The 13,677-nt window shown below is 48.7% G+C and overlaps 4 protein-coding genes across 4 annotated transcripts; 1 reads left to right on the top strand and 3 right to left on the bottom strand.

Annotated features, from left to right (window-relative positions):
• Positions 1–178: 178 nt before the first annotated feature.
• On the bottom strand, positions 179–3,429 carry FOBCDRAFT_256829 (uncharacterized protein). The gene is made up of 9 exons (XM_059611192.1): positions 3,222–3,429; positions 2,647–3,171; positions 2,387–2,600; positions 1,969–2,340; positions 1,681–1,923; positions 1,483–1,628; positions 866–1,129; positions 668–778; positions 179–615 (listed from the first exon to the last, which is right to left on the bottom strand). Exons 1-9 carry the CDS (start codon positions 3,339–3,341, stop codon positions 529–531), a joined length of 2,082 nt encoding a protein of 693 aa, XP_059464094.1. The 5' UTR covers positions 3,342–3,429; the 3' UTR covers positions 179–528.
• Positions 3,430–3,669: 240 nt separating this feature from the next.
• FOBCDRAFT_14443 (translation protein SH3-like domain-containing protein) lies at positions 3,670–4,886 on the bottom strand. Its single transcript, XM_031173037.3, has 3 exons — positions 4,470–4,886; positions 4,235–4,367; positions 3,670–4,181 (listed from the first exon to the last, which is right to left on the bottom strand). Exons 1-3 carry the CDS (start codon positions 4,728–4,730, stop codon positions 4,111–4,113), a joined length of 465 nt encoding a protein of 154 aa, XP_031049822.2. The 5' UTR covers positions 4,731–4,886; the 3' UTR covers positions 3,670–4,110.
• A 1,902-nt stretch (positions 4,887–6,788) lies between these two features.
• On the top strand, positions 6,789–9,020 carry FOBCDRAFT_288001 (Sac2 family-domain-containing protein; the record flags this gene model as incomplete). The annotated part of the gene is made up of 3 exons (XM_031173035.3): positions 6,789–7,242; positions 7,294–7,688; positions 7,734–9,020. The coding sequence occupies 3 exons, from the start codon at positions 6,789–6,791 to the stop codon at positions 8,871–8,873; spliced, it is 1,989 nt and encodes a 662-aa protein (XP_031049820.2). The 3' UTR covers positions 8,874–9,020.
• FOBCDRAFT_14432 (GTPase-activating protein GYP8) lies at positions 9,020–10,607 on the bottom strand. Its single transcript, XM_031173034.3, has 3 exons — positions 10,292–10,607; positions 10,077–10,238; positions 9,020–10,020 (listed from the first exon to the last, which is right to left on the bottom strand). The coding sequence occupies exons 1-3, from the start codon at positions 10,518–10,520 to the stop codon at positions 9,167–9,169; spliced, it is 1,245 nt and encodes a 414-aa protein (XP_031049819.2). The 5' UTR covers positions 10,521–10,607; the 3' UTR covers positions 9,020–9,166.
• Positions 10,608–13,677: the final 3,070 nt, after the last annotated feature.

The raw sequence follows: 13,677 nt of genomic DNA, 5'->3' as shown, positions 1-13,677 counted from the left end.
CAGAGCCGAGGATTAGCCGGCGCTTCATGATTGTCGGCTTTAGTCTTATCGAGCTCAGGGCATGATTATCAGTGGATCTGAAGAGCCGATGAAACAACCCTGTAAGCTATCGCAAGGGAGATTTACTGAATTGGAGAAGCGTTGCATTTTAACATGTCAGAATCAACAGAGAAATAGCTTGAGAATCAAATCAATTGTCAGGAGCTCTGTAAGCTATGAGTTTTATCGTCATCCTCACAGCTGGGCCTTCTTTCCCATTCCCCAAGATTACCCACAGTCACTCATTTCCATGCACAAAACCATCTCGAAGCGTGAATGCTTTTATTTCTTTTGAAGGGGTCTGGCCGGAACACCTCGCGGCACGGCACATCGTCAATATGGGCATCATCTAGAATGTATTGCCTGAGCTGCACATGCTAATGTAAAAACAACCAGCCTCGTGTGAACAAAAGAAAAGAAGCTCTCCTCTGTCCTTGCCATCGACCCCCAAATGCCAAATCCCAGACGCCACATCCATGGAGTATTCGTTTATTTGAGCTTCTTCTTGGGTCGGAGCTGGTTGGTGTGTCCACACTTGCGCTTGCGGCAGTTGGTGGCACGGGGAGGGAGACGAGCCTGTTGATGCTGGTTAGAATCCGTTGGGTTGCGGACGGTAGGTTCGACATACGTAGCACTTGCGGCAGATCATCTTGTCGCAGTTGAACTTGGAGGCAAGGGCCTTGAGCGAGGGCTCAATGATACCACCACGGAGACGGAGGACGAGGTGAAGGGTGGACTCCTGTACAAGGCGTAAGTCTATGTTCCCAGCATTTCCCAATCATCTTCCCGCGGATACAACCGCAACCGCATTTCGGATCCCACGCACCTTCTGGATGTTGTAGTCGGAGAGAGTTCGGCCATCCTCGAGCTGCTTACCAGCGAAGATCAGTCGCTGTTGGTCCGGGGGAATGCCCTCCTTGTCCTGGATCTTGGACTTGACATTGTCGATGGTGTCCGAGGACTCGACCTCGAGGGTGATGGTCTTGCCCGTCAGGGTCTTCACGAAACTGGACGGTCCTGTTAGTACACAACGGAAAGAGGTGATTTTTGTCGATTTTTCGGAATCGGCGGGCTCGAGCTTACATCTGCACTACATGGAGAGTCAGTATTTACGCCTATTGAGATTATTTGCGGCTATAGTTAGGGGTATACTCACTCTTTACTGATTTTTGTGACGTGACGATGTGAGGATTGGAAAGCCGGGCTTCTTTCTGCGCACAATATTGGTGGGGCGAACAAGTTCAAAAACGAAGGGAAGCCCTAAGGTTGGAGATAGTCACGTGTTGGCTCCTGCCACCAGATTTGGGACGTTTCTGTGAGACGAGGGGGGAGTGGATCCAGCACCCATGATATCATGCCCTGATTTACATGGAAGCTTATTAGATATAAGTCATAATATGGTATCAATTATTATGCACCATGTTAGTGACATGATCAAATAACTTCTTCCCCTTCCTCCTCCTCCTCCTCCTCCTCCTCCTCTTCTCGCTCTTCTTCTCGGCGTCTCTTCAATTGCCAATAGATCATCTTCTGCTCCAACATGTAAACTGCTTGCACTATTTCATCAAGCGACAGACCTGATATGTGACCTTGACGACTGATCAGCTCGAGGTATTCCATGAATAAGGCGTGATAACTTACCAGCAGCTTTATACAACGCCTGCGCTGTCTCTGTAAGGTCCTCAACCGAACGGAACGCTTCATAACTTGGTTCTGCTAGAGTTTCCCCGTCTTGTTCTGACCCCTCCTCTCCTCTTACTGTAATTGCTTGGCCAAGGATCTTCTGCATCTTGTGGTCATTATCTTGTTCAGTGTTTTCTCGTGGAGGAGCTTCTGGAGGAGCTGCGTTCTCTGATGGAAAGAACCTGGTGATTTCCGAATCATCTTCCATCTATTAGTATTGTTGTTGATGCGCTGGGCCAAACTCACTCTTCCTGTCGATCGTGCTCGCAATATGAGCAAAGTACCGGTCAAGCTCCTCGGTCGTCATTGAAGTAACTTTGTCAGCCGTAACTTGATCGAAGCTGGGCTCCTTCTCAGATGTTTGAGATGCCTCTATTAATTCTTGGACGCCCTTGTACCATGTTGTCCAATCGAACCCGATACTCTGCTCTCTGCCAGCGGCGCGAAGAAAAGGGGCGTGTTGTCCTAATGGAAAGCACAGCTTTGCTGCAACCACGATAGCCGACATGAGCAAGATCTCGGGATAGTCTATATGAAATCGTCGTGACTGCTCAATGGGTAACTGAAAAGAGAACTTCATAACCGATAGTATGCTTCTTGCTGTGATGAGCGTTTCCACTAGAACAGTCAATACAAGAGGGGTCAGCGTCTTGAGAGCACTCACCTGGTAAAGTGAGCTGCCTGGCAAAGTGCACAATAGTTGGCGTATCATTGATAGCGGGGAATACCATTCCATAGTTGTGATGATATGAGAGAGCGAGATCCAGCACAGCATTGTGCAGGTCGATGCCCCTAAGAGATGAGCGCAGGGGTAGTTTGAGGGCTCTGGTGTAAGCAGATGGTAATCGATCTTGCATTTCTTCGGGAAGATCGTAGAACTGACATCTATTAGCTGTGTGGCCAAACTGTCAAAGGCTGACTTACTGAACGTTTATAAGGTATTCGCCCAGAATTGGCCCAGACACACAGCTCCCCAATCGTGGTAGGTATCCTGAGCAACAAGCATCCGAGATAGCACAAGGCCAGGGTTTCAATCATTCTCGGCACAGGCCAATCTGGGTTGTCCTCTGGATTCCAGCTACGAGCTCTTGCGCCCTGCTTCTTCGGCGTATCATCATTTTCTGTGCCTGTAGGCTGCGAACTGAATATCGCAAGGCCATCACCCGTTTGTTGTGTTTCCTCCTCAGCTAGGAGTGCCCCGGAGCCTCGAATACGAAGATCCCACAGATCGCGCACGACAGTCTCAAGCTCTTCTCGATGACCTTCGCTCTGAACGAGCCAAAGGAGCTGTTGCCTCAACACTAGCTGTAAACATTCGAGAAACAGATTCTTGCCTGCTTGCCCTGTGAGATGTCGCAGCTCTTTTTCCTTAACCTCCTTGTCTTTCTTTGTCTTTTTACCAAGCTGACCAGCATCGACATCATCACCAATGTCGAATTGAATAAATCCCTAACATGATTGTCAGCCCAGAGTATTCGAGAGTGTAATGCAATTCACACCTCAACCTGATGTCCGTTGGAGCAGAAGCGCAGACCATTCTCCAAATACCATCTTCGAGCACCACATTCTGGACATCTCTCCCCACGGGGAAACTTGCGAAGGTCTCGCCTCTCATCCATAATTTGCACTGATTATGGCATTTCGTATTTGCTTTCGTTGTTGTCTTTGCTACTGGCTTGTCGAGCTCCGTTGTTATGGGTTTGCGACGGGCAAAAAAAGTGGTCAGAGCTAAAAAAAAAATGTATATATATATATATATATATGTAGGTATATATGTAGGATCCTGTTGTACACTTTGTAGCGAGCAAAGCCATAAGCATTGTATACACAATTATAGCTGTACAAACATTTAGATTTAATTATCTTTTACTTCATCCCACACTGTTGCGTTTTCTGGATTGTGTAACAATAAATGCAGGTTTGTACTCTAGGTCTAAACATATGTTCGTCCAGAGAATAGTATACTGTCTCGTCCTACGCAACGCACGCCGCATTAAGCAAATGTTACCATGGTGCCCAACGACTTCACAGAGTTCACGTCACTCATTATCAACAAGTCTTGATCAACTCCAAAGCTCTCCCATTTTTTTCTTCATAAAATTGCCGCTACGTATCGTGACATGATGGCATGTGCAGCGTGTGAGCTAGGAACAAAGGAAAACATTTTTTGAGCCCGAGGCTCGGGTGCTCAGAATTGCCGTATATCATAACCGGCAGGCAATCCTGTCCAGATAGAGTCCTTCTGCGCAATGCCCAATCCATGGCCCATGAGTATTGATGCGCCAAACATTCATCAAAACAAAAATCCCCAGCCCAGTTCATCTTTCAATGCGGAGCTCAGAGGCCAAGTGCCATTTAAAGGAGGGTGCGGATCAAAGGCTAGGCGATTTAACCCTGGTTGGGGGCCTCCTTGGCTTCCATGGCGCACTCCTCGCCCATGGAGGTGAGAACAATAACGTCTGAGAGGCATGGTTAGGCAATTCGTCGAATAAAGACCACAAGAGCAACTTACTGGTGTCCTTCTCCTCCTCCTTGAAGAGCTTGGTGATCTTCTGGCCAACCTCGTTGTCGGGAAGAGGGACATCGTCCTTGGTGTCACCGTCATCGGTCATGAGAGAGAGGAAACCGTCGTCGGAGATGTCGAGCTTGAAGGCATGTTAGTTGAGCTGGTGGCGGAAATGACCGGGGGTCTGCTCTTCTGAGGAGAGGGGTTGTTCCTCTGTGGAGCGGGGCAAGGGTTCACACACCAGCTGGTACTCGCGACGAGAGACGTTGGGGACGTCCATGTTGTGAGTAGAGGGAGAAAGATCCTCGTACTTCTTGCCAGTGAAGATGTCGGTAGCAACGAGATGGACCTTGGCGTGACCGTGCTTTCCGGTCTTGGAGGTGGACATGTCGACGATCTTGCAAGGGCGGTTCTTGATCACGACGAAACCGTTCTTACGCAGAGCAGAGCACTGCATAGGGTAGGTAAGAGAGGCACCGGCATCGGCCGAATCGAAGGTCATCTCATGCTGTACCAGGGGGGAAAGGAGCCATTAGCAAAATTCTTGATAGATATGAGCATAATGTGATGGTGATGGCTATTTTAATGGTTTGTGAAGCTCGATTCAATAATTCAAATGGCAGTATTGTATCGTGGGGCATAAGTCACAATGCGGGGTGTTAATCTCCAGGCGAAAAATGGGCGCAAGGGCAGATTTCGTGGGCGCGTGCGCCTGGACTCGACAGACGCAGCAGCCGGAGCAGGTAAACTCACCTCAGCATCGTTAGGGGCGGCCATTTTGACGGTATTGACAAGAAGTCGAGTTCTTTGAGGAGAAAGGAGTGAGGTTGAGGAGGAGAGAAGAAAAAAAGCTGAGAGTGGTGCTTAATAGTGGGATGGAGAAGAGAAGAAGGAGGAAAGGGCCAAACTCGGAAAAAAGAGATGGAGGGGGCAAAGAAAAAGGTGCGAGGCCCTCGACAAGTTTTTTTTCTAAAGTCTTTGATTGGTGTAAGTGGGCGTAGCAGTGGACACTGTTTTTTCAGGCTGTGGTTTTTGTTTAGGTTCTGTGGATGGGCGGACGCTGCCGGTGGATATGGTAGCCCAGCTTGCCCAGGTAGAAATTAATAAGAGCCCAGGCGATTTTAGCTCTCGTGAAGCCTGTAAGCACTCAAGGAGCCCAGCCTTTGTCCTTCTTTCCAGTGGCCGAGAGGGGGGTCCAGTCCATCGAGATGGACCCTCGACATTGCCCCTCGCCCATAAGCTACTCGACCCCTCCTCTCCCAGGACTGTTGTACCGTACGAGTGGAGGGGTTATTGCTTACAGGGCCTAGAGGGCATCTGTTCCGCTGCAAAAAAACTGAGCGGGGTGGAGCGGGAAGCCACCAGGAAAGTGTTAATTGATGGCAGCTTTAGGTTACCGCCTTGACGATCGGTCATCTCAGCAAAGCTCGAGGTGGCGGGGTTAAGACAGAGAGTAAACATTGCTTTGGCCATTCACATGTCAGAGTTTATTTTTATTCTGGGTCGAATATTCAAGTTGAGACTGAACTTACAGCCTCTGCCAACGGACAGAACTCAAAGCGAGGTGGTCTGAAGGTCACGAGAGCCCACTAGGCATTTCAAGAAGCAACCTGACACGCAGGTCCTCAAGTCATCACGGCGTCAAGGTGTCAAAGCCTGCAGGGGGTCATTAATGCTGACCTCACGACTCAATGGCTGAAATGCAACTGCTCACGAGGGGAGCAACCCATCCTATGTTTTTGTTTTGGGGGCTTGCTTCCAGGTTCCCCTCTCAAACCCGAGGTGGCCATTGGTGCCCAAGACCTGTGTGTCTCAGCAAAATGGTCTTGGTGACCTGCAAGCAACTCTTGCAAGCATGGAGCATGGCATGGATGGGTATCGATCGCACAGTGAAAGCAATCACAGTTTATATCGGCAGGCCGATTGCTACCTATAGAGTAACTAGCATGTACCATGCGAGCCATAAGTACCCGCCTGCAAGCTGCAGCTTTATCCATTCTTCCATTGTTTGCTCCTCGGCCAGCTCCAGAATACCTCGTGTTGAGGATGATTTCCAATTCAAGATCAAGGGGACATAGGAGCCGAATATAGGCCCTGGATCGTGCTGCTAGCCATAGAGATGAATCACAAGACTACTGTGTCTTCATAGTCCTCTTGTGTATCCTCTTATGCTTCTTTCCATGGCGGTTGAAGTTTCGATGTGGTCGGGCGGGTTTGCATCTAACCCACCGGGTATCGGCTGACCGAGATTCTTTGTCTTTCCCAATATGGAAGAGAGCTCCACACAGCCACACAAGGCTGAAATTAAAGTGCCCCCAGATTGAAATGTCCAATCAGCTTCCACTGGGCACCTTCAATTCCATGGCTGTCAACAGCCTCGCGTTGCAAGCTGGCCAAGCTGACCCTTTTGCGCCCAGCTCAGCTTCACTATCAGCTTGGTAACCATTATCCACAAACGCTTTCGACATCGACGACTATTACCATGATATTGCCTACGGTTCTCGAATTAACACATTAATCTTTACATACCGAATTCTACTACTGCCCTCCTACTACCGGCATGTGGCTCGACCGACTGGCGGGAGGCCCGGCCAGCAGTCCTGGACCCTCCACGCCTCAACCCGGCGGCAGAGTATATCCTAAGAGAACTTCGAGCACTCTGAGTCCATATGTCACATCTCAGCGCCCTGGAATATCTCCACGTGGCTCCTCGCTATCACTCGTATCCAATGATTCGACCTCTTCACTCCTATCGTCTTCGCGAAGGCCTAATGGCTCCAACTTGAGGCAGGCCTCAACTATCGAAACGGGACCTGATTCTTTGGAGGTGCTAGAGACTTTGCTAGCAGGCCTTTCGAGCGACCGCGACCAAGCCGACAAGAAAACCGTCATTAATCAGGACGATATCAACTTCGACGCTCTATTCGGGGGATTATCATTAAAGGAGCTTGCCACGTCGGAACCTCCTGACACAACCACAATCAGCAACCGCAAGCCAAAAACGGCAGAAGAGGGTCCGTTTATCGCAACAGATACTCTTTGATCCCATAATTGACATATCGCAGGCGAGAATGATAGAACCAAACTCGAAGATCTTCACCGATCGATAGAAGCATGTGACGATGTACTCAATTCAGTTGAGATCAACCTTGCCAACTTCCGCAATGACCTTGCTATGGTATCTGCAGACATCGAATCTTTACAAACCCGATCGACAGCCTTGAATAGGAGATTGGAAAACCGGAAACAAGTTGAGAAGGCACTGGGGCCTCTGGTAGAAGAGCTAAGCTTACCACCTGAAGTTATCTCCAAGATCTCTGAGGGGCACATCGATGAGACATGGGCCAAGATGCTCGCCGAACTGGATCGCAGGTCGACCCTGTTCAAAAAGAAGTCCGAAACGCAAACTAGTAATGCGGCAAAAGATCTCGAACCGATTCTTGAGAAGCTCACTTTCAAGGTATGTGCCCTCCGCTACTGTTGGAACCTGAACTAACTCCCCCAGGCAATCGAGCGCATACGAGACTTCATCGTGGCTCAAATCAAAGCACTGCGATCACCGCATATCAATGCCCAAATTATTCAGCAACAAAGTTTCCTTCGATACAAGGATCTTTACACATTCCTACACAAACATCATCCGACTCTTGCGAATGAGATCGCCCTCGCATATATGAACACTATGCGGTGGTACTACCTTAACCAGTTTTCCCGGTATGAGAAGGCTCTCGGGAAAATCAGGCTTCACATATTAGACAAGAACGACGCTCTTGGCCACGAAGATGCAACCCGCAAGGCTACTGTTCTTTCCAGCAACAGGGCACCAGGGCCTCCTCATGATGCATTTAACCTTGGCCGACGCATTGATCTTCTGAAAACCAACAACCAAACCGCGCTCTCCTCATATCTCGCCGAGGAAGACCAAACAACTCACTACCTCGAAGTACCCTTCCGCAACTTCAACCTGGCACTCATTGACAACGCCACGGCAGAATACACGTTCATGGCCACCTTTTTCTCTCCCGCGCTGTCCTATAGCCAGATTTCAAAGAACTTTAACTATGTCTTTGAGGCTACCTTTGAACTCGGCAGAACCCTTTCCAAGACTCTGATAGGGGAGACCTACGATGCGCTCGGTCTACTCCTTTGTATCCGGTTGAACCAGCATTTGGCTTTTGAGCTCCAGCGCCGGAAGGTTCCTGCTGTTGATGGCTACATCAATGCCACGACCATGCTCCTATGGCCCCGTCTTCAGGTCATAATGGATCGTCACTGCGATTCTGTACGCCACCTCAGCAATGCTATGCCCGCCAAACCGAGCCGCGCCGAAGCTGCTAGACTGTCTGCGGCACCTCATGTTGTGACCCAGCGTTTCGGGCAGCTGTTACACGGCTTATTGGCCCTCAGCACCGACGCTGGCGATGATGAACCTGTTGTGTCCAGCCTGCGCCGTTTGCGCTCCGAAGTTGAGACCTTTCTTACTCGCCATGCTGAGCTCTTCGGCGACAAGCGCAAGAGCGGGCGCTTCTTATATAACAACTACTCACTTATCCTCACCATTATCAGCGATGCGAACGGCAAGCTTGCTGATGAGCAGCAGGAGCATTTCGAAAAGCTGAAGGCTCAGTACCAAGAGACGTCCTAGAAAAGTGCCTCATCTGGATACAAAATTGTTGGGAAACAGGAGGGTTAGTTCACAGGAAATTAGTGCATTCTCAAGTCTTCCCTTGAGCGTGACCATGTGTATATTTCTTTGCATGGCGTCTCGGTGAAGGTCATCTATGGGTCTTATTGCTAAACAGAGCTTTGAACAAACAAAGTGTTATCTATGCAATTCTAGCGTGGGTTAAATCATTCCATCTGCCAACTTTTATAACAAACATGCCTACTTTGAGCAATCTACCTGAGAAATCATCTTGCTGGTGGGAACTTTGGTGTCTATCGAGAGAAGAATGAGGCAATGCGATGAACGAGTATTGGATTGCGGCGAAGGTAGAAAGCCAGGGCTCCCACAACAAGAGCCATACCAACGGCCTTGACTGGGCGGCGGTAACGCCAGAGGGCCAACTTGACGCGATTCCGCACTTCTTGCCAATGAAGTTCATTGACCTGCTTCTCAAAAAGCTCCGAGCCCTCTTCCATGGTCTGTTTCGCACATGTTTCGATATCCCGGGCTGTCTTTAGAGCACTGAAATTAGAGATGTGTCGCCAGTAGTGAAGAGTCTCAGGAGGATGCTGCTCAAAGAGTGCGACTGATTTTATGATAAGCTCGTCGAGATCCATTTTTGTTGGGACCTTGCCCAGAATGACGTGCAGCATATCGGGCTCGTCTATCTCAAAGATCTCATTTCGGCGGTCAAGAATGATCTGCGCAAACATGTAGACTGTAAATACAGGCTCCCGGGCTAGGAAAACATCGAACAGTCTGGCGATGTCTTGATAGGTCTCGATGTTGTGGGCATACATTGTCAGGGTTCCCGCTAAAGCGTAGAAGGGTTCAACACCTGCAAGATGCCGTCGGAGCTTGGGATCAGCAACATGGAGAATGTCCGGCAGAAGACGGAGTTGAGCGGTTGTTGGCCCAAAACTGGGCAACATAAAGTCCCGTATCCTCAGGACGGATAGGCGCGCGAGAACACGAGCTCTCCATGCTGGTGCCAGCACCAGCAGTAGAACCTGGGAGATGTCGTGATAGCCCTGGAAGTAGCACAGATAAGGGTAACGGCGTAGGACCTCGGTGATGAGGGATGAGAGCTCTGACTTGCGGAGACTCAGCTCTGCGTCCGATTGGTCTGGCACTGCATTAGCTCTCACGATGTCTTGGAGGTAAGGAAGGATTGAGCAATACTGTCTGGATAGTAGATGAACGAGCGATTGACGTCAAGCTGGACCTGATCCTCATCTCTATGGCGGGGTAATTGCTTCCATGTATTGGAATCTTCTTGAGCCAATGCAAGGTCAAGGTCATCTTTTTCGTCAGAGGGAGCATCGAGACCTAGTAAGATGGGCCCTGTGAGATGGTGTTAGTCAATGAAACGGGGTGTATATACGGTAACAACGAACATGCTTGTCTTCGCAATGTATCCGACAGGAATCCACCATGAGCTTCAGCTAGTGACCGGAGACGGCCAATGTCTCTCCATTTGCATGCTTCGATGATATCTGCAGCCTTAGGATGAGAGAGTATGTCAGGTTCCTGGGAGATATCTGTGTTGGTGTTGGCGTTGGTATTGCTGCTGGTGCGACTGAAAGACAACGGCGACTTATTATCGCTATCCCTCGGACTGTCCATGACTGGCTCGATAGACGGAAGAAAGCAAGTTGAAATGGAGGATGCAATGAAGGGAATCGTTGAGAAGGGATAGATAGTATCAGATGGAGAGTCTTGCCATGGCCAAGGTTGGGGGAACCAACCAGCGCAGAAACAGAACAACTTGTTCTTGTTCCCTTGCTAGCTCCTGACAAGCCTATTGGTCAAGTCTATGACTCTTCTGTTGTCTTGTTGCCGATGATGTTTGTGTCGCAAGGGAGTTGTGGTGGGTGATTCGTGTCACTTGGTGGATGAAGATTATAGTGCAAGCGTAAGTAATGGTAGGTATGAGAGTTGCTTTGCTGTACAGTACAGTAAAGTTGATCCCTGTTTGGCTGACCTGAGGTCTGATTGATTCAGATTTGATACGGAGTTAGGGACCATGTACCCACTCCAACCACCCTAGACTTGATCAGTGGCCCCCACGTCCACCAGTCGCTGATAGCAGCCAACACCCTCTATATATCTATTTTCTTCTTTTCTTTCTTTACTTTTGGTTCACTTGCTTTTATATTCTTATTCGAAGTCTTTTTTCTTTATTGGTTTAGCAGTGTGGCTATTGTTTGTCCTCACAATTATGTTTCGTTCTGCTTGTATCGGACATCGTTGTTAAGGCTTCAAAGACACAAGATACACCATGAGCCGCAACTTACCTCAACGTGCCTTGACAAACGTCACCTTCACACCCTGTGACCATGGACAATCAGACATCAAGCTTCAGTCTCGATCAGGCCGAGATATGGCACAGCGGACTGCTCATTAGATCGATTGTTCTGATAGGTTGGGGATGCAGTTGTCTAAGACCTGCAGTTGTCTACAGCCTTCACTCTTGACCTGAAGGGCTACCCTTGCTATTCAACCCTTGATCTGGTATCCATTGCCATGCTCCTGCATTAATTCCCCGATGGCAGATTCGGTGTTTGCTGGCGCTTATGTAAAAGGTTATTTATCATGGCCATGGACTGTCTGAGACAGTGAATCACAAGTTCTGGTTATCAACTAACAAACAACTGAATACCTAGACATAGCAATTTTTATATTATTGTCTCACCAGCAAATGCCGTTTCTAGAGCTGTATTTGGTAATCAGTTTGGTAATCAGTTTGGTAATCGTTTTTGGTTGCCATACAGAGCCATCATCAACAGAGTGAAGATATGCACGGAACAGTTGCCCGCCAGATGTTGGCCCTAGTATGGTTAAAAGGATCTGAAAGTCTCCGACAACGGCTTGGCGTAACTGACATGTCGTGTTCTACAAACCATTGTGAGCCACATTTTACAGGGCTAGCATGAACAAACAACTTCCTCCGGAGCTACAGACAAAGATTGACTCGCGCGAGCTGTGATGGTCTCAAGACCAAGACCCAAACTCGAGTCATTTGCTGTAGCAGTTGTCAGCTCGGGGCTTTCCCTAGCTCTGGAGTGGAGTTGATGATTGAAGTGTACGGAGTACGGATAGAAGTGTTGAAGCTAGTGCCATGGGGAGAAAATGAAGTGGATCACAAATCCTTGCTCAGATCAGTCCCACTAGCACGGCTTGAGTTTGGATTTTGAGAGCTGAAGGTGACTAGCCTAAAGTAGCTGGGGAGCAAGAAAACTTCGGACATTAAGCTGTGGTGATAAAAAAAGCCAGTCTATAAGACCATTAAGTTTATGCAAGACTTACCTAAAGCTTTTCATCACTTAGAATATATGGCATATGTCTTCTTGCTTCCCCTAGCCTAGCTAATGACTGATTCCTGAGTGAGTAAAAGATCTAGGATTGCTTGTGTTGTCTTGCTGGGCTTCGACTAAAAGCTTTCTGCCGCTGATCTTCTTCCAAAGGAGTTGAAACACGCGACAGACTGCATCGTCTTTGCATACGAAGTTTTTATGATCCCCATGACGCGAGATCTGCGGGCTGGGGTAGTAATTGCAGTTGGTGCCAGAGTGCCACGGGGAAGACTGTGGCCCGTTTCGAGAAGGCAAAAGTTTCCCAAGAATAGGCTGGTTCTCGAGATACATTTGAAGGTCCCCGATGTCAACGAATGCCGAGACCTCTTTACAAATCGAAGGGCATTAATGAAAAAAAAAGCACAAAGCCACTTGATTGATTGACTGGCCAAGCGTCATAGTAACTGAATTCGTGCCTACTTGATCCTTAGGCGGCTAATTCAAGTCGGTGTGACAAAAAGGGCAGAAGGGCATACTCTGCGTCTCGCGTGAGGATGGTGGTGACAAAAGAAAAGGGACGAAAGCTGAGACACTTGGCTGGTCCAGGCTTGATCTATGGCTGCTGAAATTCCCACAATCGTTCTTGTGGAGGATTTAATGGTTTCGGGAACGTCAAGAGCCGGCAAGGATGAGATTGTGAATATGCCGTTGGTTGAATTGAAGCGAAGTCCCATGTACTAGACTAGGTTGTCCATGGTCGGTCCATCTCAAGAAGCTCAGCTAGCTTCCTCACTAGTCGATCGGTAGGAAATGACGAAGCTGACAAGAAAGATAGTCGAGATAGTGCATCCCCTAAATTAGTTATCCGTGATTCCCTATACGTAGTACGTAATTCGGAGAGCAACTTCCTTCAAGAATTGAACTGCAACACAACACAACACAACACAACGAAAAAGCTGGTGTGAGTCGACAGCCAACCACATGAGGTGTGGTTGACACCCGTTTGACCTAACAAGAGCCGCTTGAGTTACCGACCCCCGGGTTCTTGGGCGCCTCTTACAGAGGTTTGGAGTGCTAGAGTGCTCATCAGAACCGAGCTGATGAGCTGTGGCCGACTACCGTGTTGTAATTCTGCTGCATGCCAAACTTCCAAGGTCGTGCTTCATGGATGCTTTCTCGAGAATGTGCTGCCGTCTTTGTCAAATAAAAGGGATCGGCCGAGTCAAGAAGGATTGTTCGAGGATTCTTCACCAGCTTCTCAAGATCAAAGGCTCTTCCTTGTGATGTCGGGTATCAGATCGTCATCATTGACGAAGATGGTACGTTATGTACAGGGATCTAGGGTTGAACATGTTCTGTATGCGTATACAAAAATGGTTTGTTCTTTGGCTGGATCGTAGTCGAGATTGGTTCCGGGGGGGAGGGATTATCAAGCCTCAGTGGGGGTTTAAGCAGCCCTTCCATTTAGGCGGAAGATTCTTTCCAAT

This window comes from Fusarium oxysporum, chromosome II (genome assembly GCF_013085055.1).
Source record: "Fusarium oxysporum Fo47 chromosome II, complete sequence".
Lineage (NCBI taxonomy): Eukaryota > Fungi > Ascomycota > Sordariomycetes > Hypocreales > Nectriaceae > Fusarium > Fusarium oxysporum.
This window is presented reverse-complemented; position numbering and strand designations above follow the sequence as displayed.